The following is a 26,744-nucleotide window of genomic DNA, read 5'->3' as shown; positions in this document are numbered from 1 at the left end:
TCACACGATTAACAAGTGACATTATAATAAGTTTTTAACAAATCGGCACATTTAAACACATTCAGCATCAAGTATCAAATTATTTCATTGAGAAGTGTTAGATTGTTATCCAACAATTCTCAAACATGAGATACTATGTATATGTGTAAAACAGCCAGAGGAAATACCCATTTTAATGTGGTTTTATTGTTTAAGTTTTAAAAAACAAGCAGTAAAAAAAAAACAGCATACAATAACATGACATTTAACTAAATCAAACAAGTCTTTCAACCATAAAACTGAACGGAAAGAGAGGGCCATGAGTTCTACCCAATGACATCATACACACACAAACACACCTGACACAAAGGTCATGTTAGTGTCTTAGCCAACTTTCACACATTTTTCTATTCAGTAGCATACAGTACACATTTAACCCCTTTACAATAACAGGAAAATGAAATGCACAAGGGGTTCAAACCCTGCCGGCTCCAATCTCTTGCTACGCAACACCTTGGTAATATCTCCTCAGTGTATGTCCATTAACAAAAACAGATGGGCACAGAAATGGTGACTTTCAATACCGTGCCCACAGAAAAGCATGTTACCCCAACTTCAGTAATTCATGGCAGGAGTTGGGACACAATCATTTCTACTGTCTGCATGTGTCTGAATAAGCAAACTTGGGATTTGATTGATGGGCAGAATGTCATGAAACTTGGTGGGAATGATCAGTAGGCTGGGTTTAAGTGGTCAAAAGTACATAAGTCATATCTCAAGAACATAAAGATGAGGTTTGGTGTGTTGTATTCCGTGTGTGTCTGTCTTAACGGAATTCGGGATTCTCATAAATGTAGGTGGGAATGATTAGTAGGGTGCCCTAAAGAGAACAAGGTGTTTCATAGCAAGAGATGTGGATGTGGGCAGAGCTTGCACCCCAGATGCATTTCATTGATTATTTTCCGTACCTGAGACATGATCGATTATGTCATTTTGACCGTGACTTTTATCATTTTGACCCAAAGGGTAATTATCTCTGGGGTTATCTCTGGGGGGCATCCTATTGATCATTCCCACCCATCATTCCATTAGTTCTGTTCACAGACGGAACCAATTTCAATATCCTGCCATGCGCATTGCTGATGGGAGGGTAAAAATCTGAAATTTTAGCAGGTACAAAATATCTGCACCGTAAACACTGGGAATGTCCGAACAGAATTGTTGGATAATAATTAAAAAGAAGACTTTAAAAACAAAGTAAAAAAAGAAAAAAGAAAAAAAGTATGTTACAAACTTTTAGTAGTGCTGCTAAACAATACCAGTACTAGCTTGTTGAGTGTGAGTGTAAAAGTTATTTTCTTCACAAAGAAAAATAAAAAATAATTGTTCAATTCATCCAAGCAATTACACCAATAACTTTGGGTTAGATGGGACTGGAGTAGAGTCAAGCACGTTTGATGCTTTGCTCCTTTTTTGAATTCTTGCAGAAAACTTCCACCTCTTCAATACTGATACAGAAAGAAATGGAGGACAAGGGAAAGCACATTGTAGATGCCAGGATGGTTGAATAAAATGAAGGTTCAGTGGCGATCCAAAAGAGGAAAAAAAAAAACCTTTACAGAACAGAAAGTCATGATGGAAGCGTGAGTCCAGAGAACCATCATAGTCCTTAAAATAGATCATCCAAATGAAAGACAATCTCTCCGATTCACTGGCCCTGTAATAAATGACAGGACAGACATGTTGTAAATTACACAGATTGTTTCAAGGTAGCAATTTGATTGTTGAAATAGCCATCTAGCAGAGTTTGATGAAACACCTAATAAAAAAAAAAAAGGAACTGCTCTCCCGAGAGGGTTGCTAGACTAGCGATTTTTGTTCGGTCGTAGTGGCTACAAAATGAAACAATTTTTTTTTACGGGTCACCATTGCGTAATCGCAATATTACACTCGAGGGTGTGCTTTACCGTCAGTGCCATGCCTGCGTTACTGCAGGAACGAGCCAATAGGCAAGGTCTGTAGTGCTCTGCATGGGAAATCATGCATGTTTTAAAGATGTTCATATAGTCATCGGGTAGAAACTTTGTTTTTATAACGCCCTACTTTGTCATATCACATCGTAACACAAAAGTAGCTCACAACACAGTACAATGGGGCGTCGTGAGCTCTGTGATCGGTTAAATTTGCCATTTAGAAAATTTGCAAGTGAAAATTAAGTGTGGCAAGTCGGTGGACATTTATAAATATTTAACCAATTAATATATTTTCTATTAAACAAGTTTGTGACTAAATAATATCTACAATGGCGTTTTTTTAATGAAGACCTTTTGAGATATGAAGTTTCCACTCGACAGAGTCAACACTACAGCGACGATATTGAGGGCTGTCCTACCTGATGACCCTGCTGTGGAGTGGCAGCCTGTCCCGGGGCCTGGCCTGCCTGTCCATAGTAGGCGGCCTGCTGTCTGTAGTACTCTGCCCAGGCAGCGCTGTAGTCTGGCTGGCCCCCGGCTGGGGCTGCACCGCCCGCTGTTGCAGCTGTTCCTGGAGCCGCCGTTGCTGCTGCCGCTCCACCAGGCTGGGCTGGACAGAGAATAGAAAATACATGAGAACAGGACAACTAAAATACAAAGGCACTCATTCATTCCATTATGCGCTAAAATATCTCAACCACAATTGGAAACCAGTTATCGCTCTTCGAGATACGAGGGGATTAACCTTCAAAGAAATAACCCATATACCCCTCTAGATAGCAAGGGATGTCCATGTATGGCTCGCATGGTATCTTCAGCGGATTCCGTCATTCTTCCAGGTCCTTGGAAACACCCCCAACCACTAGTTTTACAGAGGTTAAGGTTAGGCTGTCAATCACAGCGACTGACCAATCACAGCGCACCATATACTCAAACATGCTGAAGATCCCATGCTAGCCTATGTATGGGTTAAATGATTTGTCAGCTCTTCGATCTAGGTACTTTGTATATCTCTGCTGTCGGGAAGAAACCACTCAACTCCAAAATGTTCATTTTTCAAAAAACTCAGGAAATGAAAACCTTATATTTAGAAAATGAAGCAATACTGCATCAAAGTTGGTGTTGTGACTTTATATATTGTCAAATACTTGCATGAGAGGGGAGAGGTAGTGGAGGTAGTTTTAGCAGACAGTTTGAGGGTCCAATGGAGTTAAAGTTTTGTCTGAAGCACTTTAATACTTTCCATTGGTTCGATATTCTTTTAACCAACACACAAATGAAAAGGGTGTTCAATAACATTGATTTCCTCATCGCCATATGAACCTGTGTTTTAACAAAATGCTTGATTTCATTTAAGTGCAATCAGTCTAATCCAAGGATAATGACCAAATTGCACCATGTCTGTTATTATGCATCTTTGATATGACGTTTCATGCCTTCCTGTTGTGATTCGACTATTGTAATGGATTTGCAATTGAGTCATGGCTCTTAAACAACAGCAGACTGATATTTGTAGTCGGACCATGTTGTGCGTTAACAGATCAGACTTACTCATGCCCATTTTCTTGTAGTATTCCTCCCAAGCTTTAGTATAGTCTGGCTGACCACCAGCCGCCTGCGCTGCATGGCCCTGGTGGTCCCCTGGTGCTGCTGCTGCAGGAGCTCCAGGAGCCTGGCCTGGCATAGCACCCCCTGGCTGCTGACCATAGTATTGCGCATAGTATGCTGCCCAAGCTGCATTTGGGTCTGCTGCCGCCTTACCTGGGAGAGGAGGAAAGACAAATTAAGAAGAGTAGATGACGCCAAAGAAAGTCTGGGCCACAAACACAACCGGAATCTTATAGTTTTAGCAAATTGCTCGAGTACCATAACATTTCATTTAAAATTCCTACTGTACTGGAAAATAGTCATGTTGATAACTATTCTGTATTACACTTTGCACAGAATGCCCACAACATAGTATCATGTAAAAAACAAAAATACAATGTCTGATTATCTATGATTATCACAATCATTTATTTGCAATAAGTTTGCAGCTCTTTTGGAAATACAAGTCAAGTGGGAAAAACAATGTACTCACTGGGATCGTGTGGTGCTGGAGCTTGCCACTGTGGTTGGTAAGTATTTCCCCAGCCTTGTGGAGAGTATTGGTGACCACCAGGTGGTGCACCACCGCTATAAAGAGGAAAGGATTGAAGGAGAGATGGTGAAGGATAAGAATTTCATGCCCATTTTGGGCGGGAACCCCTTTGCGTTTTAAACATGTGTTTTTAAAACAGTCTCTTTTTCCCCCAGGCAGCTCTTTTACTTGTAGACCAGTCTAGAGTTAGAATAGTATCACACTTATTTGTAACCATTTCACAACGTAAATAATTGTTGCTTGTAATGGCATGTGCTGAAGTCATGTGTCTTATCAGATACATGAAATGTAGTGTTCATCGGTGCTTGTACTTACTGTGGAGGTCCTCCAGGAGGTCCTGCATTGTATGGATTGGGATTATAGGGGCCCATGGGACCCCCTGGTCCTCCTGGCCCAGGACCCGGACCCACTGGACACAAGGGAGCCTAAGACCAAAGCAACGAGATGAGCCACGGATTCATATTTACATTTTTCCTGATCACTTCAGGAGCTTAACTCATGTATGCCGATTCATGATAATAACGTAATAATTTATTATGCAAATTTGGAACTGAAGAGAGGGAGGAATTATACAAAGTAGGGTATGATAACTATGACATCACAAGTAGCAACAAATCAGTTGGCCTGTTGTGAGACCACTGTACATAAAAGCCCAGATATGAGAAAGCCTGAAACCCAAAATTGGGTATTAGGTGAACGGGGTGAAAGAAAAAAGGAGAAAAGTTGAATTTCATGTTGTAGGACCTTTAAATCCCACTGCGTTTCCCATATCCATTTACCTCTATCTTCTCTTCTATAAGCTGCTTGGCGTGGTCGATCTGTTGCGGGGACCCACGGATAGTGAACAGCTTGAAGTTGGGGTCACCATTAGGCGGTGGCTGACGAGAGATCTCTACAAATGCACCCGTCTGTTGGTTGATGGACTTGACATTCTCCCCGCCTCTGCCAATTACGAGGCCGCATTTGTGAGCAGGGATAGAGAAGGTCATCTCTCCTCCCGGTGGGCCCCAGTTCCCTGGGCCCCTCCCTCGACCTCGTCCACCGGGTGACATGTCACCGGGAGGCCCTGGGGGACCCTGGGATAGAACCATTAGATCAGGATTAGGTGCAGCTTGGGAATCTTCAATAGCCAATTAGACATTACATTTTTCAGATTGAGACTTGCGGTCTAAACTTGGAACAACCTTATTGTTGAGATGCTGGTCACATCTTAAGAAAAAACTAAAAGATGACACTGCACACTAGTAGTTCTGACAACGGTTTGAGCCAGAGGTCGTCAGGACATTTGTAGCATATCAGACTGCCCATAGTTTTGCAATCAATGGCCCTAGACACGGTTGTGCGTGGTTATTCATTTAGATTTGCATGACCAGATAACCAAATGGGTCATAAGCAGCACACAATATTTCAAAACCAAAATATAGTTTCGTTTTTTTATTTTCTTCCACAGACTACTAGATTAGATTTAGTACTGCTTAACACATTTTGTGCCCAAGACGTCTGTGGACGTCTTTGGTATTACCGCATGTGCTGTGCCCAAGACATCTGTGGATGTCTTTGAAAAAATATATATATATTTATTTTTTGAAAATGCATTGGGCGTTTAAGTTACATAACTCAGAAACTATAAAACATTACAAAGTAAAAAGTTCCAGCATGTGTCTCCACAGTCAGCTGAATTATAAAAGTGTGAAAGTGATTTTTTGAAAGTTTTGCGTGGGCACACAAAGTGAAGGACACCAAGCCTCTTGTAATGGTATGAGTTTACATCAGGTGAACCATCTACTGCTCTAGACATTATACTAACCCCCTGGCCACCTTCCTCTCGTACACGTATGCTCTGTAGCAGTTCATTGATGATGGAGGCAGCATGTGCACATCTGTCTGGAGGACCCATAATGTTGGCGATCTTTTCAGGGCCTTGACCATCATCTGTAAGGAATTTGAGACAATTAGGGTACCGGTAATAGAAATTAACGACGAGACGGTAGAAGATTAATAATTTCAATATTAAACTGTTGAGAAGACTAACCGGGTTTGAATTGTATCTTGACTCCAGCATCATTCTGGATCTTCTTGATCATTTCTCCATTTCGACCAATTACAACTCCCACAGAGTGTCGGGGTACAGGTACCTATAGGGACAGCACCCAAATTTGCAATACTTTTAGTGACAGTCACGTGACCCCACCAGTTAAAATGCAATTCTTAAGGTTCATCACATATTCACCAGTCAGGACTTCTAAAATATTTGATCACTTTCAGGAGCATGCATTGTAATGCAATCAACTCCATGTGAGCCTTTTAGATTTAAATTCCATTGACAAACATGCATACATTTAGCTTACCTCTATGCCGCCACCACCGCCACCTCCACCTCCCCCTCCCATCCTAGATCCAAATTCATTTCTATCGCCAAAGTTGCCATGATCCCTCTCTCGTAGAATGTCATTCACCATGTCCATTGCTTGCTGCAAAACAGCACGACAAAGATAAGTCAGTAAGGGAATAAAGACTAAAAACCAATCGGACACTCAGTTTCCTTCGTATAATTTGTTGTACCTGCACTTTGTATGGATCTCCAATGATGCGTAGGGGTTTGTCGATGTTGGGTGGCTGGGAGGCATCTTGAATCAGAATCATCTTTACTCCAGCGCGCTCCTGTAAAGTAGCAGCGATGGGTATATTAAGATTACAGACATTAACTAAATTATCTCCAGCCAATGTACTTGAAAGTAAAAAATTAATACAATTTTAAATACATTACAAAATCAGTTCAAACAACCTGTTTTTGGTCTAGCACAGTGGTTCCCAAACCTTTTTGGCCATGCACCCAGTTACCTCCCGACCTAGCTGACACACCCTACCCTTTAAATATAAATTGCAAACGCTATATAGACATATTTAATATTTATCCACATATATGCACATATTATATACCTGGTATGGCATATATATGCAGCATAGGCTATATTCTGCAACTTGCCATATAGGCAAAATATATTTAAAACATAGCACCACCATTAGCCTTTTCATGTCACGCACCCTCTAGAAGGCACTCACTTTAAGCATTAAAGTATGAGGTATAAAGTACAGCAGCCTTGTGTTCCTAAAACAGAAAGATTTGGTATTGGGTAAGACTGACGTTATGCATCTTTCAGGACCTTTCACTGCTTTGTCTCAACCATTACTATATGGCTCTGGTCTCAGCCACCGCGGTAGATATTTTGACATTCCTTTTATTTTTTATGTTGCCACTACTGTTGGAGCAGCCATAAACTACACAGGTTCATCCTGATGTTCTGGGCATCTTTGTAAGGTTAGTAAAAAGTAGGTAAAAGAGTAACATTTGAGGCAGACTAACATCAGTCACTTTTCCATTCACTGTAGTAGAAGGTGGTGCGGGGAAACCGCAGATATGTCGTCTCCGCCTACAGGAAATACGTTGCCTGTGACCATGAGCCCCTTTTCTGAATCGGTCTATACATGACAGCAAGTCACCTCATGATTTGTTAAGGTCATCGTAAGCAACCCCGTTATTGTCACCTGCAGCTGTTTAATGGTCTCTCCTCCCTTGCCAATGATGAGACCAGCCTTGCCAGCAGGGATCATCATCTCCTGCATGGACCGTGGTTGCCCATTGGATGAATCTTGGAAAGTGGGTGGAGTGCCACGTCCTCTAGAGACTATCTCATCCAGAAACCTTTTGGCTTGTCTGGGAGGAAATGGAATCAAAAGGGAGAGAAGAATTAAGGAAAATAAAGAGTGATGAAGAATAAAGAACAAAATGTTATCAAATAATTTGATATGAATAAGAAAACAACAAAAGAGCAGATCTATAAGCTCACGTGGTGCATCGGTTACTTTTTATCCCAGATGCCATCTAGTCATGATCACAATAGATGCATGACCGCTTTAAATAGGTAGATTAATGAATTCGACCAAATTATTATAATGCATTTTAAAACAACCTTCAGCTGAATGAAATACAGTAAAAGCTTAACATTGTGCAGAACATTTTATACAGTAGGAAATACTAGAGCTGATCTTTAAAGATTTTTTGGCTTCAAACTATTTGGATCAGCTTTAATGAACACAGCCTATTGACATACTCTCCATGAGCACAGTTAGTTTGTATGCATTAGCACCACGGTTCCCAATGTGGGGTCCGGGGACTCCCAGGGGTCCTTGAGGGAGTTCCAGGGGGTCCCCAGCTAAATGATAGTTAGGAACCAAATGGACCCTTATGGGTCTGTAACCGAGTTAAATGAACTTTCATTTTACAATATACATTTTGGGAACAACTGCATTAGCAGACACCAATACAGATTCTACTGATGCATCCCTAAGAAAAATAAACTATATGTGTTCAATTCGAGTGTGATGAAGAAAACTTACAGTATGGCATCAGCACTGCCTGTGAGAGAGACACATCTCTCTGGGAGACCCCCACTGTCTAGGAGAAGAAATACATCCTAAATTTAATCCAAGCGCTTGTGTTGTTGGAATACTCACTCAGCAGAACACTTGATCAGACATATATACACAAGCAAAATATAATATACAGTATATACAAGCACAAAAACAAACAATACAGAAAATGTAATGGTAAAACTTCAGAGTAAGCATGGCAAGTTGACATTTCTTTTTCAACTGTCCAATTCATTTGGCCATTCAAATGCAGCTTCCTTCTTTATGGTTCAGTAGCATGCTAGTCTGGAACTACACATTGTTTGAGAATTTGAGATAGCAAGCAGGCTGGTTCTCAATGCACTGCATCCTTTTGTAGCATGATTAAGTCATAAAACATATTAAATAAAAGTCCTGCCTATGTAACTATGTAAAGACAAACAATTTACCCATTATTCACAGTAGCTGGTGCATACATTACTCACATACACAAAAGTAAGTTTTAAGGAATAGTTAACTCACCACAAAACTCACCTGGTGCAATCTGGACCTTGCAACCTGAATCCTGTTGAATCTTATTTATCTGCTCTCCCCCTCGACCAATGACTGAAGACACCACAAGGAACTGGTTAGGCTTTGGTTTTAAACACGTGTGAACTCAGACGCGAGTGAAACACTACTTACAGGTAATGTCATGAGAAAGTACATGTGGTCAAAGAATGTGTGTGCAGTCTGTGCGTGTACTCACTGAGACCAACCATGCCGTCAGGCACCCGGTACTCTTCAGTGACAGTCATGTTGGGAGGTCTGGCTCCACTGCAAAGACAAGGATTAAGAAAAGATTAATTGGGGCATGAGTACCTCAAGCCAGAGTTTTTAATTGGTCACTATTATCCTATATGTTACCCACGTTCAACGTGGTATTCCTATTTTGAGACAGTCAATGACCTACAAGCTCCCAACACATTGTGAGCTTGTAGTTCAGCAATTATGGTAGATTTCTGAAAGTGAGTATAGTTGATAGTGTACCTCTGTTGTGAAAGGGCAGCAAGCTGAGCTTCAATGGCTGGAAGGGAAGTAGAATCCGTTAGTGATGAAAACTTGGACATTTGAGTGTATTCTAGTAATGGTGGGGGTGCATATAACCTACACAATGCAGAATCTCTGTCACTCTGTGATGCTAACTTCTTAGCGTCTGGCTGATCTGGAAAAAAAGAGAAAAAAAGGAAACATGTAGATAAATGTATTATTATTTTTAAACGTGAGCAACATTGTCCTAATGTCATCTAAATTTCCAAACCTGCATCTTCAAGCGATCGTTTCTGTGCCGTGAATGCGTAACTCTCAGTGCCTCCATTATTGCTCATTTGCGGGACAGCATCTCCACCTATTTTTGCTGCAATCTGAAACAAGAGAAACCAACATTTGTAATATACAATTCACAATGAATGACTTATGAGACTTTAATTATTTAATATCTAATATCAGCAGGATCAGAGAGAGACTTACTAACCCAATTCAATTATCTTAAGTTATAAGCAGAGAGCAGAACTCATGACGAGCAGTAGAGTTATAAGATAAACCCTTTAATTCAGAATTCAGCTGAACTATACATAGATAAAGTGGATCATCATCATTGGTGAATTGCTTCTGGTCAAAATCAACAGATCTTATCTTAATGACTAAGGATGAAAAATCAAGCCCTTAATCACAGTAAAATCTGAAAGGGCTTTAAGCATTTGGATTTGATTCACCATTAAAGTAAGTGCACATTAATCCCAGGCTGTTGTAATACTACCTGGCTGGCTGGCATCACCTTGGTCCTACTGATCATTTAGATTTAGACGACATACGATTAAATTAAATCCGCTGGGAGTGTTTATCGAGAGTTAAATGGCGTGTTAAGAGCGCGTACAACATGGTAGTAATCGATATTGATATAATCTCGCTAGTTGATTAATGATCAAAAAAATTGGTTTGTAATATCCGATCTGCGTGAGATGTGGGTCAGGTTAGATGTTTTGCCGTAATCGTGACCATAACTGATTTACATTACCGAACCTAGGCTATATGAGTTTTAATTTGTGATAATTGCTAACTACAGTAAAACAAAAACAATATTTAGCGGTTAAGATTCGATATAGAACATTGCTGTTTACAGCATAAGCAAACACTGCATCACGACTTCGTGGCCGTCGCTTCAGCTAAGTGCCATGCTAACCTTGGGGCCTTGCTACCATTGCGACTAGTATCGAGCTAGCCAACTAAGATTGTGCTAACGCTACTTGGTTAGCTAACGCGCTAGCGGCGCTACTAGTGTCTAGGCGCGTCGAGCGTGCTGGGCAGGCAAAGCTAGTACTTGGCGATGGATGATGTGTATAGTAAACCCAACCAAGCCGAGCCAGCCAACCAGCTAGGCTAGCTTCCATTCACCGAGTGCGACTCAATCTTTCATCATGAACCGATAATAACTATTTGGCGTTTACCTGTCTGGCTCGCTGCACAGCATCCGCAAAGGCATCCTTCTTGATCCCAGCACCGGCCCCGTTAGTTGCTAAAGCGCCGTACTCAGACATGCTGCTGTGTGCGGAGGGACGGGAGAAGAGCAGCACAGGGGGCTAAAGCTAACTGCTAGCTAGTAGCTGCCGACCGCTCGAGATGCGCAGAAGCGGGAAAGACGAGAAAGGCAATAAAGTGGAACCGCCAGCAGGGGGGAGGGGTCTGCACTCTGCACTGCAGGCAGGTTCTTCGGCGTACGACGGGGTCGATCGCCAAAACAGCCGCTCTACAATCTCATCTCTGTATCGCTCATCATCTCTGTATCAAGGGTATCATAAATATGCTATCATCACTCTCTGGTCTGGTAACTGGTGTCACTGTGTAGTCAGTCAGTGGTGGCTGGTGCTAGACTAAGAGGTACTGAGTAACATAAGTTTTACCCCTATGGCTCTGGTTTTACCCATAGGGGTTTTTACCCAAGAAAAAGTATCAATAGGCTAGTAGAATATTTATTGAGTGGTGCAACCAGTATGTGTGCGTGTGGCTGTGTCCCTGGGTCCAGCACGAAAATAGCGTTATAGCGTTTGTTCACCACCAAGTGTCACTGTTGCACAGCCTAACACTAAGAGACACACACAGGCCAGGTAGGAGGGCTTGTACAGTACAGCAGGGATACTCAAATAGATTTACCTGTGGGCCACATTACAAAAATGGCAAGGGGCCAGGGGCCAGTAGATAAAATTACGACATTAATGATACTTGATAACTTCTCTCTTTCAATTGCTTTATTTTCGCAAAATGTATCAAAGTACAATGTGCATGCACACAATATGTAAATAAATAAATGTGGTTACATTTTCTTGCATAAACACAAAGAGCTGTTTCCATAACTGCACAAATTATTGCACATAACATGAGTAGCTGTTATAATAACATAATAACATAACATGAGTAGCTCTTTGCCTGCCTGCCTGCCTGCCTGCCTGTCTGTCTGTCTGTCCATGAGTAGTTATTTGTCTGTCTGTCAATGAGTAGCTGTCTTACTGTCTGCCTGTCTATGAGTAGCTGTCTGTCTGCCTGCCTGCCTGTCCAATTGTCCATGAGTAGCTGTCTGTCTGCCTGTCTGAGTAGCTGTCTGCCTGCCTGCCTAATTGTCCATGAGTAGCTGTCTGTCTGCCTGTCTATGAGTAGCTGTCTGCCTGCCTGCCTAATTGTCCATGAGTAGCTGTCTGTCTGCCTGTCTATGAGTAGCTGTCTGCCTTCCTGCCTGTCCAATTGTCCATGAGTAGCTGTCTGTCTGTCTGTCTATGAGTAGCTGTCTGCCTTCCTAGTTCCTGCCTGTCCAATTGTCCATGAGTAGCTGTCTGTCTGCCTGTCTGTAGCTGTCTGCCTGCCTGCCAGCCAGCAAGTTGGTTAACAGAAAATAAATTGTTATGGCTGAGTAAAATAAAATACAATAAACACAATTTGCCTGAAAATTACCCAGCTATGACCTTTTTCATGAAAAAAAATGAGTAGTGATATGGCTGACTGAGTAAAATAAAACAATCTACCTGAAAATAGATAGCTATAAGTGAAGAGCAATTTCCGCAATTACCATTTCCGCAATTTCCATTTCCGCAATTTCCGCAATTTCCATTTCCGCAATTTCCATTTCCTCCATTTCTGCAATTTCCGCAATATCCATTTCCGCATTTCCGCAATTTCCGCAATTTCCACAATTTCCTTTTCCACCATTTCCGCAATTTCCGCAATTTCCATTTCCGCAATTTCCACAATTTTCATTTCCATTTCCAACTATTAATGGCAGCTGGGTTTCATCATTCAAATAAAATAGAATTCTGTCCGTTTAGCTATAAAATTATGTCAGGGAATAGGGATACACAGTATATGTCTTTCATTTGCATTGCATCTCCCCCCCCCCCCCAAGCTTTTATTTTCGTTCGAGTAATAGTACAACTCTAATAGTATTACTTATAATAATGTAATTAAAGATAACTTCATTCAGATTTATTTATTTTTATTTCATTTTCCAGATTTGTTTTTCTTCTTTTTTTTAGATTTTCATTGGTGGGCCAGTCATAATGGTGAGTATCACTGCAGTACAGTACAGTACAGACAAGTAGAGTACAGCACCACTCACTCTCTTTTTGTATTTGATAGCCTATTTGATTTTATATTGACAAAGTATTAGCATGATCAAAATATACCCGAAGTGCCAAACGTAAATGTACCTATTATACATAATGGCCCATATTATCTTTATCTAAAACAAAAAATACATTGCATGGTTAAACCTGGGACGTATCCTCAGTGATGTATCCCAAGGTCATCTGGGTTTCGGGTCTCCCAACATCATACCCCTCACTCAGGTGACACAGCCGGGTTGATCAAGTCCCGACTTACGTCAAAGTATAGCTACTACTCTGCCGGGACTGGGAGGTACCATTCTGGCTCGTGGAAGGACTAGGCTCTGTGGGTTGACTCCTGTCCGGGCCCCTCCTACGTCTCACCAGGACCACTCCTGCTCTCACCAGATCTAGCCCCTGTGCGTTGCACCAGACTCCCAGCACCAGGCACTTTATTCAGGAATGGTGGATTATCGAGCTGCGATGGTTCCGCAGGCTCCACCTTGCCCTTGGTGGTGCTGCAGGCTCCGCTTGAGGCTTGAATGGCCCTCCTAAAGGCCTCACCGTGGGTTTGTTGGGCTTCTTCCTCACAGAAGACACAGGCTGTGCCGTCTACATTCCGGCTGCCACCCGTCTCTCCGGTGATCACCAGTTCCTGGTTGTCACATAGTCTATTCCTATGAGTCACTATAAATAGAATAACTAAAACAAAAATACATCTCATGGATGCACCTGCAGGGATGTATCCTCAGTGATGTATCAAACCGCCTATTAGACTTTTACATATTTTAAATCTAACTAAATTCGATAACAACACAACTGCCCATTTGATTTTTAGTATTTTTACATATATATTTTTTTACATTAAATCTAACAAAAGTCAATATAGGCTATCTTCCAGCCAGGTACATAGCATGTATTATGTGATCAATAAGTTACATGGCTATTCTCCTTTTATATTTTGAGATATCTTGCACTATGTACATTTAGGCCATGGGGTCACCAAAAAGCTCATCTCTGAGAAGTATACAGGTGCACGGCTGCACACACAGCAAATTACTTAGCAATTCAGTCAGTTTTTGCATTGATATCTTTATAAAGATTGTATTTATTATTACAAAAAGAACATCATTAGATTGTTTTTAGATGGACAACAGACAGGGGCTGTCTGTTGTGCTCTATTCCAATTTATTGTAAAAGACTTATTATTTATTTTTAGCCAAAAATACGATGAAATCTATTACAAATGTTTACTCATGGCATTATTTTATTTGAAGGCACAATCATGCATGCATTCAATAGCATGTTCCACAATAAATATTAACATATTTAAGTAATTTGAATCACATAAAATAAAAAAATATTCATTGGAATAATAGCCTACATCTCGGTTTAGACAGATTAAAATTTCAGATAAAACTCTTGGATATATGTACTGTATATTGTACAGTACACACATAGAAAGGAGTGAACCAATTTATGGCAGAACTGATCCCTGAGGCCTGAACCCCTTGTCAGGCAAGACTCACACCTATTCATGCATACACACATTATCATTTTCTATGTACAATCTGGGCTTGAGTCAGTTTTGTTGCGGCCTTGAGGCGCTGGGGGGCTTGATGAGTCACAATGGGTGCTTAACTACAGTCAATTGTTTACTAAGGACCCACTACGGGCCAGACAGCAGACTGCTGTCTGGCTCGTAGTGGGCACTTACTAAACAATTGACAGCAACATGAAATCTGCCTGAGTTGGCTGGCTGACTGACTGTCCTAAATAACATTGTAAATTGTTTTTTTCTCCAACCGAGAATAATCCTGTTGGTTAGATTGGATCCGCAGGCCGCCAATTTGACACCACTGTATAACCACTACAATAAATATTACACCACTGATGATCTTGAAAGCACTACCATATCAATAATGTGTTTATTTCAACGTTTACCAAAGCTGAGGATCATTTATTTAAATTTATATTATGTATCACTTTTTTCAAACTCATGTAGATCAATATTTTTTGATTAAACCAAAATTAAGATCCAAATTAAGATTCTCAAAAACACAAACATCATTCTGGTGAATGTATACTTATCCTTGAATGCCCATATGGTTTTCACAATTTCATTTGTGTGAAAATCTTGTCTTATATCCAGAAACAGGAAGTAACATCTCTATGAAAGGACATGTGATTTTAAGGACCTCCTTGTTTTGTAATCCAACTGGAACACAGAAGAATACGGACTTCAACAAAAAGTGAGATGGAACAGTCCTCTTGTCATGGGAAAGCACTTTCTATGCGCCACCTAAAGTTGAATGGGGGAAAAATTGTCATGTAATAATCCTTTTATGTTAAAAAAAAGGCTGAATGTCACATGTTCCCAGTTGTGCATGTCATAAGCAGCACTCTTTACATTGTGTTAGTTTTCAAGCAAGTTCAAGTCCTCACCTGTGTAAAAAAAAAGCAAGTAGTCTAGCTTTCATATAAAAGAAAGCTCTTGGCATGCTTTGCATGCAATATATCAAACACAAACATGACATTTGAGGTTGCACTAGGAGTCAATTCAGGCGAGGTTATCCAATTCCAAACCATCCACACCAGATTATGCTTGGGTCTTGTTTGCTCCATTCCTTCCATCCTGTGCCCTGCTCCCTACACATACCTTTCCTGCATCCCCAGCCTTTCCTATACTTTAAGGAGGTGGGTAGTAATCGTGCATTTATGTGAATGGGCTCATGCATTGCTGGAATACTTGATTGCCAATCATCGGCAAGTTGCTGATTTCCTCGCCCCTGTTCTTTACCTACAGGGTTTCCACATCTGAGCCGAAAGCCGCAGACGTTTTTGGCTGTCTCCCAGCTTCTTTTTGGGGTTTTTAGACAGCTGGTGGATGGAAAAGAAGCTCCACCCCGCGGCAGGTTGCCGCGATGGACTGATTCCCGGAATCCCGGGGTGGAGCTTAATTTCCATCCACCAGCTGTCTAAAAAACGGAAAAGAAGCTGGGAGACAGCCGAAAACGTCCGTGGCTCTCTGGTAGATGTGGCTACAGCTCTACCTGTCTGGCCCTACCTGTTCTCACCCTGCTTCCTGTTCCCCCCCTCTTTCCCTCCCTCATCTCCTCCTGTCATTTCCCACTCCCAGGACCTTCCTCATGGATTCGTAGATGACGTATGAGATGCTGACAGCAGGGATGACTTTGAGGAAGTTAGGAGCAATTCCCCGGTATAGTCCGGCCACACCATCCTGAGTCACAATGGTCTGGAATAGGCTTATCATGGAGGGCTGGGGTCCACCTTTTACAGAGGCTGAGGTGAAATATAGCAAATAATGTCAGGTATTGGTTATTTTGTTTGCATGACAAATTTTAAATCCTGTTAACAGCCAAGCATGTAAACAACATATGCTTGAAAAAATATTTAGAAACACATATTTTGTTAACCAATTACCTATAGTCTCTTGAGCCAAACTGTTAACTGTTAACTCACAAAATGTTCATACAGTTTATGCAAAGGAAGTGCTGATAATGATCCGGGAGTATAGAGCGTCGCTGTCCCGCCCCCTCGAGAGACCCAGAAAAGAAATCCCCGTTAATTTTCCTCATAGACTTTTCAGAAAGTATTTATTTAAAGACGTTTACACCGCGGACAAAGCCAACTCTTGTCGTGACAAATCATGACAACAAACACAATTTTTCGGGTTGAACAAATAATTAGAAAGAAGAAGAAAACGGCAGGTTACAACAATTTATTTTGTTGTTTTTCTTCTTTGTAATTATTTGTTCAACCCGAAAAATTGTGTTTGTTGTCATGATTTTTTTCGCGACAAGAGTTGGCTTTGTACGACGCTTATAAGGTCTTTAAATAAATAGGTTTTGAAATATCTATGGGAAAAATGCATTGGGAACTATTTCCTGGGCCTGGCGTCGTCATGAAAGGGGGCGGAACTGCGATGCTCTATAGCGGCTGTCCCAACTCCCCCCACTTCGATTTAGTCTTTGCAGTCTCGTAAATTTGTCCTACTGTAAATCAAATGAGTAGAAGCATACATATATATTGCTACTTAGCAGAAACGGGGGTTGTAGTTCCACACTCTGTATAGTATTCAAATATTGTGGAATAGTTGTCTGGCTATGCAAGACTACCAATTACCTAAACATAGAGAGGAAACTATACATACAATAGATTATACACTGATGCTAGTGTTTTATTTCTTGTTTATCTTTTATTATGTATATTGATGCTGTCGGGCGGAAATCATTACTTTTCAGGAAATGGAAAAAAGAGCGTGTGTTCCAATGGATCTGACGTAGTTATTATTCTTGGCACAACTTATTGTGACTTATTGTGCTCTTGTGATTATTTTCACTGGTTAAATATTCATAAAACTAACCAGGTATAACCAAATCCCTTGTTAGATGGTATTTGTGTTACTTTTGCACGACACTGTCACACAACAAAGTATACAATTCATTGATGAATTGAAAAGGGTAGAAATTATGTTTCTGCCCGACAGCTACAATATATACTTTCAATGAGCACTATAGCACACATATACACACCTTGGGCCTGCATGCGGGTACGAATCAGGGCTAGTGGGTAACTGGCCAACTGTCCACAGGTACTTGACATAGCACCACAGCCCACCAGAACCATGACTCCTGGGTCAGGTGAACCTTTGTTTCTTTGCAACCAAGAATTCTTCAGAGTCTGAGGGTAAGCAGGAATGAGAGAGTTAAATGCTTGTGTGTGTGTGTGTGTGTGTGTGTGTGTGTGTGTGTGTGTGTGTGTGTGTGTGTGTGTGTGTGTGTGCGTGCGTGCGTGCGTACTTGTATTACTATACTTGTGAGGAACAAATGATGAAGTAGTATATGTACTGTAGTAGAATTTGAGAAATAAACGTGAGGAAAATCTTCCTGATAGTTAGATTTAGAATTAGGAAAACATTCAGTTTGGGATTGGCTATTTCGGTTAAAAAGGCCAAATCTTAAAATCTTTTGTTTCCTCACAAGTATAATAATACAAACGTGTGTAAGTAAGTACATGCATGTGCCTGACCTCATAGACAGCTAGGTCGATGCCAGCATATGGAATAATGCCCAGAAGGTTGGGTATATAGCCTTTGTAGAAGGCCTTGATTCCCTCCTTCTTGAGGATCTGCCTGGCACAGTCGATGATCCCAGAGTACTGGCCTGTTGTCCTCAAGGTCAGACGGGTTTTCAGCACCTGTCAGAGGGAAAAGGAGGTGGACGACGAGGTGAAGGAGAAGAAGTGAGTTGAAAATATGAGGTAAACAGGAGGCCTTGTGCTTTGTCTTACCTCCAACGGGTAGATGGCAGTCTGAGCAGTGGCTCCAGCCAATGAGCCGGCAATGAATCTTTCATGAACCTTCAAAGTTTGTCTGTCCCCCTTCACACGCATCATGGACTTGATCTACAGTATACAGAATGATGGATCATTTTAAAGGGAATGTATTATGTAGAAGGTAGAGGAAACTTGTATTCATTTCATTATTCATTTCATTATTAAGTGACAATAATTATTAACTATCTTCAGTATCTACACAAAAAATATGAAGATGACAGTGTTGGAAAGATTGAAAGATAAAGGACAGGGAAACCAGAGATGAACCTTTATGCAAAGAAATATATAGATGAAAAAGGAGATGCTGAGTCCACGCCACCTGTTCATAAGCTGCAAACTTGATAGCAGTCTCTGGGGCGATTTTGAGAACATTGACTCCATTGCCCCTCCAAAGAGATTGCAGTCCTCCCTCCTTCACCATAGCCTTGAGACCATCCCATAAACTCAGTTTTCTTGAAGTGGAACCATGTACCTGGGCGAAGCACAGTAAGACTGAGGCAAGGAGGCTTAAGGCCAAATCATACAGTTTTATGTGATAAGGTAACCACAGAGCGATATGTTCGAGTGAGTCGCTTATCACCATGGCGTTATCAACCACCGCAGTGGTCACCTTAAGTTATCACCTAAAATTGGAGATTGAATAGGCCTTTAGTGGTATGCAAAAAATATATATATATACAAATTTTACATTAGGCCTACTGATGTTTATGAATTTCCAGTATAATAGTATTCCATATCTGTTGCCCTGGCTTTAAAATAATTTTGATTTCTGATGGTCACAACTAGTTTGCATGTGATTCACTTTGGTTTGGAACATACAATTCTATTAGAGTTCCCTGACCCCAAACCTGGAGGAAAACTTTGACGCGGTCCAAAGGAGCAGTTCCGGTTCGGGATACAGATCCAGCCATGGCTCCAGCCATCAGCTGCCTCCACATGAAGCCAGACTTCTTCTCCTCCTCTGAGAATTCATCTGGGACCGTAAGCTGTTCACCTATATCCAACATCTGATTCCATCCGATGAGGGGAGATGTGAGGAGAATAATAATGTTATATGGGAACAGAATGAGGGAAGAGAGGAGAAAAGAGAATGATTTCAAAGAGAGAAAGAAAGATCTCACCGTAGAGTGTCTCCAGCAGCGTGCCACATCCTCCATGCTTCGGAGAGATTTAAACAGAAAGTAGTCCCGCCACTCATTCCAGTCAATTGTCATGGTGCTGTCCTTGTCCATACTAGCTGACACGCACACAAACCCACCCGCACGCACGCACGCACGCACTCACACACACACACACACACACACACACACACACATTTTATTTGTATCTTGAAAAGTAATAGTGTTGGACATATGATGTTTCCACCCGATAGAGACAATATACTATTTCCTGTAATATAACAGACCTCTCCAATATCCTTGCAGCCTCCTCCAAACTAATGTCCACACCAATAGTGTGTAGAGAGTGCTGTATCTCAGCTGCATCGATGATACCTGCATAAATATACCATTCACAGATCAGAGACAGAAAAAGAAAGAAAAGAGACTAATGAAATTTGTCCCATATTGCATCTTTGGATCCATAATATTTTGCATTATAGTATCAAAGTTCTGCCATAAATCACAATAATGTGGGCCAATACAGTACACACCATCATTGTTCCTGTCCAAGCTGCTGAACATGAGTTTGAGCTGCTTCTCGTGAGTCTTCAAGTACTGGCTGAATTCTTCCAAGTCTAGTTCCCCATCCTGGTTGGAATCCGCTGACTTCACTATCTATAGGATGGCGAGGAAGGGGGGAAATGTTAAGACATTCACACACTTGCACTGTTTTCCTCTCTGTCTCTCTCTCTCTCACTCACACACACACTCACACTCACACACTTGATTGGTGAGCTATAATTCATGAAAGCAGAAAGCTCTTTTTGTTCTTGTTATACTCATTTTGTAAATCTGCTTATTGTGATTGGTGGACTGTGCCGTAAGGACAGGTAAATATGATTTAACACTTGCTATTCACCTCCTCTGTATGTTAGCAAATCCCATCGTGTCCTGAATGTTATTATACCTCTCAGCTAGACTACTTATGAGTGTGATACAGCCACAATAAGTCTGTCTGCGAGTGTGTATGTGAGTGGGAATATCTGTGCCCAGTTGTTCACCACCAGTCAACAAAGCTGCATTATTCTCCTCTGCAGTCACTAAGCACAAGCTTCTGTTACCAAAGGCATAGTGCTGATCCTCATGTCATGTCTCAACATGATTAGAATTCCAGGACCAGGAGAAGACAGGAAGAAATAAAAAAGAATAATGATTTACATTTTGGGCGCAAGCTGGCAGGTTTCCTATTATATCCTTCCTGGCTGGGTGGCTAACAGAAAGTATGCATTCGAAGTACTGTTAGGTGGGCCCCCCTAGTGCGGCACAAAGAAATTGCAGGGGTGGGGGCTGGGAGCAGTTACCCAAAATCAAATTGACCAAAAATTACCTCTGTGGGCAATCTAGTTTCAATGCCTGAATAAGATTTTCATTGCAAATTGAAAATCTGTCTTGATACTATTAGCTTAAATAAGATGAGATCAGGGGGCACGGTGGCACAGTTGGTAGTGCTGTCGCCTCACACCTAGAAGGTCCTGGGTTCGATTCCCGCTCGGGACGCTGTGGGTGCTGGCGGCGTGTTTCCTCCTCCGCGTCATCAGTGCCCATACCCGACGGCGGGGTTGGCGAAAGGGCCTTTCTGTGTGGAGTTTGCATGTTCTCCCTGTGTCCTCACAAAAAACATGCAGTAATCCTGGTCACTAAACTGCCTCCCCCTGGCCAGCCGGGGCGCCTGATGGAGGGGAAAGGAAGTAAGGAACTGGTTGGAATAACGTGTTCCTTCCACGCGCTACGTCCAACCAGGGAAACTCCCCCCTGTCAGGTGTAAAGGAGCAACTTGGACACTCAGGCATGAAGGAAGCATGAGTTCAAGTCCGTTGCTCTCCCCTTTTCCCCCATATATGGGAGACTACTAGGTTGGTGGAGGGTGTGTAGAGCCCAGGATCACATTAGATGATTGACACAGGGGTGAAAAATGGGTTACAAAATCGTGGGATAAAAAATATATTTAAAAAAAATAAGATGAGATCAACTTCTATTGATCCCTGTGTGGAAATTCACGTGTCGTAGCAGTGACAGTAACATTTACAGGTACAGATAATACGATAAAATAAAAATAGAAATCACAGATAGTTTTATTTTAAGTTCATTTATTTATTATATACTAGAACAGTGCCCGTTGGGGGGTGATCAGATGTGATCAATTGGCTAATAAAGGGTGAGATCACGCTCATTATGATGTCAGAATATCATTGTGATGTCAGAACAGGCCAGCTCCATATATGGAGATCTAGGGGTGAACTGGATTTGGGCCCTGTGCACTGTGTACACCAACGTTTCGGCCGAAACGTTGCTGTTTCCCTAAATAAAAGTTGGTCACTGCATTTGAAGACAGTGTGTGGGTGTTTGTTCCTTTTTCACCGTACCCTCTCCTACGCATCTGTCGCCTGTAGGTGTGCAAAAGCCTTGCTTATTATTCATTCATATTCAAACAAATTGTTTTCCTGTAGTGTAGTTTGTGCACTGCAGTATGGTATGGTATACGAATGACAACTATACTTCAGGCATAGACACTACAATGTAACACTGCTGGTCACCGTGTCACTGTGTTCTGCCAAGTGCTGAACACAGAAAACCTTCACACAGTCAACAGCACCGCCTGACACACCGTCTTATGTCATAGACATATAGGGGCCGGGCTATACCAGACAGTGTCAACCATGTTACAACAACACTGATCAACCATCAGTGTTGTTGTAACAATCAGAAACAGCGCCTATGGGAAAGCTGAAAGTAAGATCAACTGTGAGTGACAGAAAGAGAAAGGTTATATTCCTCGTCTTACCAAGGCCTGCTCCTCCTAGTACCAAAATAGATAACACGCTGTTCTGCACATGAGCAGACAAACATCCTCGTTATGCAGAGAGAGAGAGAGGGAGAGAGAGAGAGTGAAAGATTTTGTGCGTGTGCACACACACACACACACACACACACACACACACACACACACACGCACAGTGAGACAGTGACAGACAGTTAGCTTGGAATCCAGAGTGAGTTTTTGCATGATAAAATGGCAACAAAAGTAATCAAGAAAGTTAACCAAAGAATAAGACTTTTTGGCAGGATCTCTTTGTTGGTCATTAGGAATTCACTGAGGACACTAGCTGGAGCACTTATCCAATGTAATTTTGACTATGCGTGCACCTGGTGCATGGTACTCTAGCACAGAGGTTCCCAACCACTGGTAGTACCACTAGTGGTACTTGAGAAAAAAATGAGAAAAGTGGAATGAAATATTATATTATATATATTATATATTACTACTGGTGTCTGGTAGTTATCCAGCCATGCTGAAATGAGCATGACAGCATTAGGAATAGAACAAAAAGGGCAGGTACCGTATACACTGTATTTTCACATCAGTTGCCAAAACTTACACACATAGTAGATGTGTGTAAGGTGCTGTGTGAGAGAGAGCCTGTTTGTTGACCAGATCCAGTCACCCACACACCTCTTGCCAGTACAAACAGTCTCATGCAGATTGGGGGAGTGTATGTATTCACAATAGAATTTTTCTGTTATTAACAAACAGCAACACATGATCCAACACATGGAACAGCAATCAAAGATTCATAATGAATCTGAAGCAAAGTTACGGTAAAGCAGAAATGGGACACTATTGTGCCATCCCAATAAAGATAATTAAAGCTTGCGTACACAATGTTTTAGGAGACATATTACGCATAAATTAAAAAGAAGCAGCAAAGTAATTGATTTAAGTCAAAATATTCTGTTAGGCTATATACATTACAGACCATTGATGTTACAATAGGTGTCCTATTGTAGGAACCTTGGTATGCAGGTGCATGACAGATGGTGCCTGTTTTTGGTTGTACTTGACTAGACCAAGACAGACTTCATCGTTTACCTTAGATCTAAGCATAGACCTACCGGTACTTTCTTTTTTACTTTTCTTTTCTTCTTCTTTTTTTTTTTAATCGCTGGAATATGATATATCCTACTGTTATAGACCCTTGTTGCCAGGGGAACAAGCAGCCTCAAATTGCTGCTCAGTGCTCAAATGTGAATTTGAAGGATTACCAAGCATGGATAGAAATATATATATATATATATATATATATATATATATTATTATATCTATTTTAACAATTGTAAAGTTGGTCACGTGGCCAAAAGATGTGCGGCCCAGCCAATTAAAGGCGCAGTGAAACGGAAATGGGGAACAACATGAAAATGGTGTTTCCACATGAAACACCGGTCTGAAGTTTCTGAACCAATCAGAGTGTCGCATCCCTTCAGGCGATGGGACGGTAGCTAGGGACGGTGGCTAATGCTATGCGCAACAGCGTGGTGTTGTTTGTTTATAAATCAGACGGTCGCCCAGCACAACCAGTTTACTGTTATGTGGCTTATTTCTACCCTATAATGTTTTCAGAAACATATTTTAGCGTGATGATTAAGTTGAAACCGAGTAATACACTGTCTGAATGTTATCTTGAATGGAAATAAAAACGGAGAAATCTGTAATCAGAAGCAGCTGTGTTGCATGGATGCGCAGACATGGGGAATTAAACATGTGAGCTTCATTTTTATTGGCTTTTATCGATGTGTATCTCTACACGTCATCACGCAGCACGTTTTCGTTTTAATAAATAAATAATACAATCGTTTTTATGGACCTTTGATATAAAAACACACAGAAATGAGAATTTTCCCATTGTTTTGGCATCCATTGTTAGGTATGCCCATATGATGACCACGGATATGGTCTAAAAGTGTGAAAAACGTATTTTTCATTTCACTGCGCCTTTAAAACATGTTCGGAAAAAGATGTGCGGAAAAGATGTGGCAAGCCAATCAGAGTCACCAGCTCTCAGCCCACACCAGGCCCGCCCCCGGCTCACACGTCACTAGCTCTCAGAAATTCAGAATCTGCAGCGTTCTCTCCGTCTCTCCGCTCTCGCAGGAGAAGAGGAAGGAAGGGGAGGAATTGGATTTAGCTTATTCCTTCTAAATGTCTGTATTTAAAATATCACTGACACAGCGATTCCCTTACTTACATCAACATTGTTCTTTGTCACTACTTGGTTCGTGCCGAAATATTAACATTACACATATCGCTTTGCCTCTTTTCGCCTGACACATACACACGTACACATACACACGGCTGCATGCACACACAGGAATAGCCTGCAGGCAATTTCCTTCTTCCCATAGTGCGCGGCAACGTAATCTGGAATGAGTGCCTGCGAAGCGGGCATGCATGAAATTCTAGTATATATATATATATTTTTTTCTATCCTAGTTTGTGCCCAATGTTTTCTAAAGCATATTTTTTGTGAGCTTTCAGAAACTGAGAAATATCTTTTAAAGCATCTTATAATTAAGAACTACAAATAGGCCTATATATAGCCCTACTCTTAAGGTTACACACACACACACACACACACACACACACACACACACACAGAATGTGACATCATCACGCACGCGCGCTATCGCCATCGTGTGCAAGTTGACATTGTGGGCTTGCAGCCTTGCAGCAGCAGGCCAGGGCACGATGGCAGAGTAGGTTGTGTTTAATAAAGCCTGCGTGCTCGTTTACCTTGTCCACAGAGCGCCGGGACAGCCCCCGGGCAGCTAGCCCTGTCCGCAGCTCATGGATGTCTATTCGTCCATCTTTATTGACGTCCAGTTGCGCAAACAGGTCGGCCCACCTTTTCGCCCTCTCTAGGTCCGAACCGCTGCCACCGCTGGCGCTGGCCTGGCATCGTGCGCAGGGGAAACAATTCCCCAGTGGTCCCATGACTCCCATCTCACGGGCGGCTATAGGGTTGGCCGATGATGGCTGTGTGTGGGGGAAATTCAGGGTTTGACCAAAATGATTCTGTTTCGGTGCCCAGACATAGCAACTGACTGTAGATTGTAATATTCGGATAAAAAAAACAGTTTTGCGCGTGTCTGTGCGCCTGTTTGGAGGTTCGTCTCCTCTCTGCTCAGAACGGTCAAAGTATTATGACAGCTCATTTAAAATATAATAAAATATATTCTGCTTATTTGTGAACCTGAACCAGGAAGCGAGAAAGTCAACCCATGTTAGTACTGTAGCCTACAGTAGCTTACATTATAGGAGACGAGACAACCAACGGCGTCAACTCCGGGAGTGCTTGAGGGCAACCCTGTTTGAGTAGGTTGGTTCATGAATGATGTCCGTAACCTTAATCCAGATATGTAGCCTAATAATTGTACCGATCTTCACAGCATAGAACCCAACGCGCCCTTCATTCCGCAAGTCGAGCCAAGAGGTGGAGGATCACGCACACCGTGTCCGCGACAAACAGGCGCACGTAAAAGGCAGGCAGAGCAGATACATGCACACAGCATAACGCATCGTCGGGGAGAATCCTTTGTAGCTCCATACGATACATGCTACATAAGCCACTTACAACGACACGATAGGTCAGGGTTTAAGTGAGAGAACAACATCCTGAATGCCACATTATCCACAGTGACAGTGTCCTTGGTTCTTCGCGTGTCCTCCACTGGTTCCTCCTTAATTACGCAAGCCTCTTTTTGAGTCTGCGCCTTTTAAGGTGGCTGCCAGACGAAACATTACACAAGTGATTCTCTTAGAAAAAATAAATAAAGGCATGCCGTACCCTGGTAGCTATAGAGTCCTGGACAGTCTGAACTACTTATTAATGATTGTAGCCTAGATAGTCTATTAGTCCATTATGAAACAAACAGTAGGCTATAGGCTGCCTAGTTTGTTTCATAATGGTTCACTTCACAGTCGTGTATATAGGCTACTCACTGCACTGTAACGACTCGAGCACATTCAAAGTAAGGGCGACGGCGCGAGTCGCGCGACCATTGAGGGAAGCCCGACTGGCCGGCTCCGTCCGCCGCGCGGAGCCCCGGCGCGCCGATAGAACACAGTTCTATTTTCCAGGCGGCGCCGCGCAGCAACGCGCCGCGCCGCACACGGTCGCAGACGGTGTGTGGTGGGCTTTAAATGGAGAAGCGCCTTTACTGGTCGCCTTGCCCTTGGCCTTTACTGTACCGTACGGTTCATCAAGCTCTGACATAAGTCGCATAGCCTATACCGCACCAACTTCTCCAAAAGGTGATTCGT

General features: G+C 41.9%; 2 protein-coding genes across 5 annotated transcripts; both read right to left on the bottom strand.

Moving 5' to 3' along the window:
* Positions 1-166: 166 nt before the first annotated feature.
* khsrp (KH-type splicing regulatory protein) lies at positions 167-11,132 on the bottom strand. Of its 2 annotated transcripts, none has more exons than XM_080759642.1 (18): positions 10,989-11,132; positions 9,803-9,905; positions 9,653-9,706; positions 9,532-9,568; positions 9,251-9,318; positions 9,025-9,108; positions 8,491-8,548; positions 7,639-7,807; positions 6,655-6,753; positions 6,441-6,563; positions 6,125-6,227; positions 5,900-6,024; positions 4,872-5,168; positions 4,408-4,517; positions 4,033-4,127; positions 3,504-3,713; positions 2,372-2,562; positions 167-1,696 (listed from the first exon to the last, which is right to left on the bottom strand). In XM_080759642.1, the coding sequence occupies exons 1-18, from the start codon at positions 11,076-11,078 to the stop codon at positions 1,688-1,690; spliced, it is 2,025 nt and encodes a 674-aa protein (XP_080615768.1). In that variant the 5' UTR covers positions 11,079-11,132; the 3' UTR covers positions 167-1,687. The 2 variants fall into 2 exon arrangements, with proteins under 2 accessions (XP_080615768.1, XP_080615769.1); XM_080759643.1 differs by having other exon boundaries at positions 9,037-9,108.
* Positions 11,133-15,254: 4,122 nt separating this feature from the next.
* On the bottom strand, positions 15,255-26,347 carry slc25a23a (solute carrier family 25 member 23a). 3 transcript variants are annotated; one of them, XM_080759647.1, is made up of 12 exons: positions 26,269-26,347; positions 25,215-25,457; positions 20,140-20,263; positions 19,894-19,981; positions 19,610-19,721; positions 19,337-19,495; positions 18,808-18,960; positions 18,444-18,557; positions 18,183-18,350; positions 17,687-17,834; positions 16,279-16,433; positions 15,255-15,434 (listed from the first exon to the last, which is right to left on the bottom strand). In XM_080759647.1, the coding sequence occupies exons 2-12, from the start codon at positions 25,422-25,424 to the stop codon at positions 15,405-15,407; spliced, it is 1,461 nt and encodes a 486-aa protein (XP_080615773.1). In that variant the 5' UTR covers positions 25,425-25,457; positions 26,269-26,347; the 3' UTR covers positions 15,255-15,404. The 3 variants fall into 3 exon arrangements, with proteins under 3 accessions (XP_080615773.1, XP_080615772.1, XP_080615771.1); XM_080759646.1 differs by lacking the exon at positions 26,269-26,347 and adding an exon at positions 26,056-26,152; XM_080759645.1 differs by lacking the exon at positions 26,269-26,347 and adding an exon at positions 25,733-25,970.
* Between the last annotated feature and the right edge of the window lie 397 nt (positions 26,348-26,744).

This window comes from Protomyctophum bolini (genome assembly GCF_963924005.1).
Source record: "Protomyctophum bolini genome assembly, chromosome: 3".
Classification (NCBI taxonomy): Eukaryota; Metazoa; Chordata; class Actinopteri; order Myctophiformes; family Myctophidae; genus Protomyctophum; species Protomyctophum bolini.
This window is presented reverse-complemented; position numbering and strand designations above follow the sequence as displayed.

Coding starts and splice junctions, on each gene's coding strand:
- khsrp (XM_080759642.1), bottom strand. CDS start 11,078: ATGTCTGAGTACGGCGCTTTAGCAACTAACGGGGCCGGTGCTGGGATC. Junction 9,906..10,988: donor CTGTGCAGCGAGCCAGACAG/GTAAACGCCAAA, acceptor CTCTTGTTTCAG/ATTGCAGCAAAAATAGGTGG. Junction 4,128..4,407: donor CCTCCTGGAGGACCTCCACA/GTAAGTACAAGC, acceptor TCCTCTTTATAG/CGGTGGTGCACCACCTGGTG.
- slc25a23a (XM_080759645.1), bottom strand. CDS start 25,810: ATGAACCAACCTACTCAAACAGGGTTGCCCTCAAGCACTCCCGGAGTT. Junction 18,558..18,807: donor AGTTTGCAGCTTATGAACAG/GTGGCGTGGACT, acceptor TGTATACTGTAG/ATCAAGTCCATGATGCGTGT. Junction 16,434..17,686: donor TACCCGCATGCAGGCCCAAG/GTGTGTATATGT, acceptor ATTTCACCTCAG/CCTCTGTAAAAGGTGGACCC.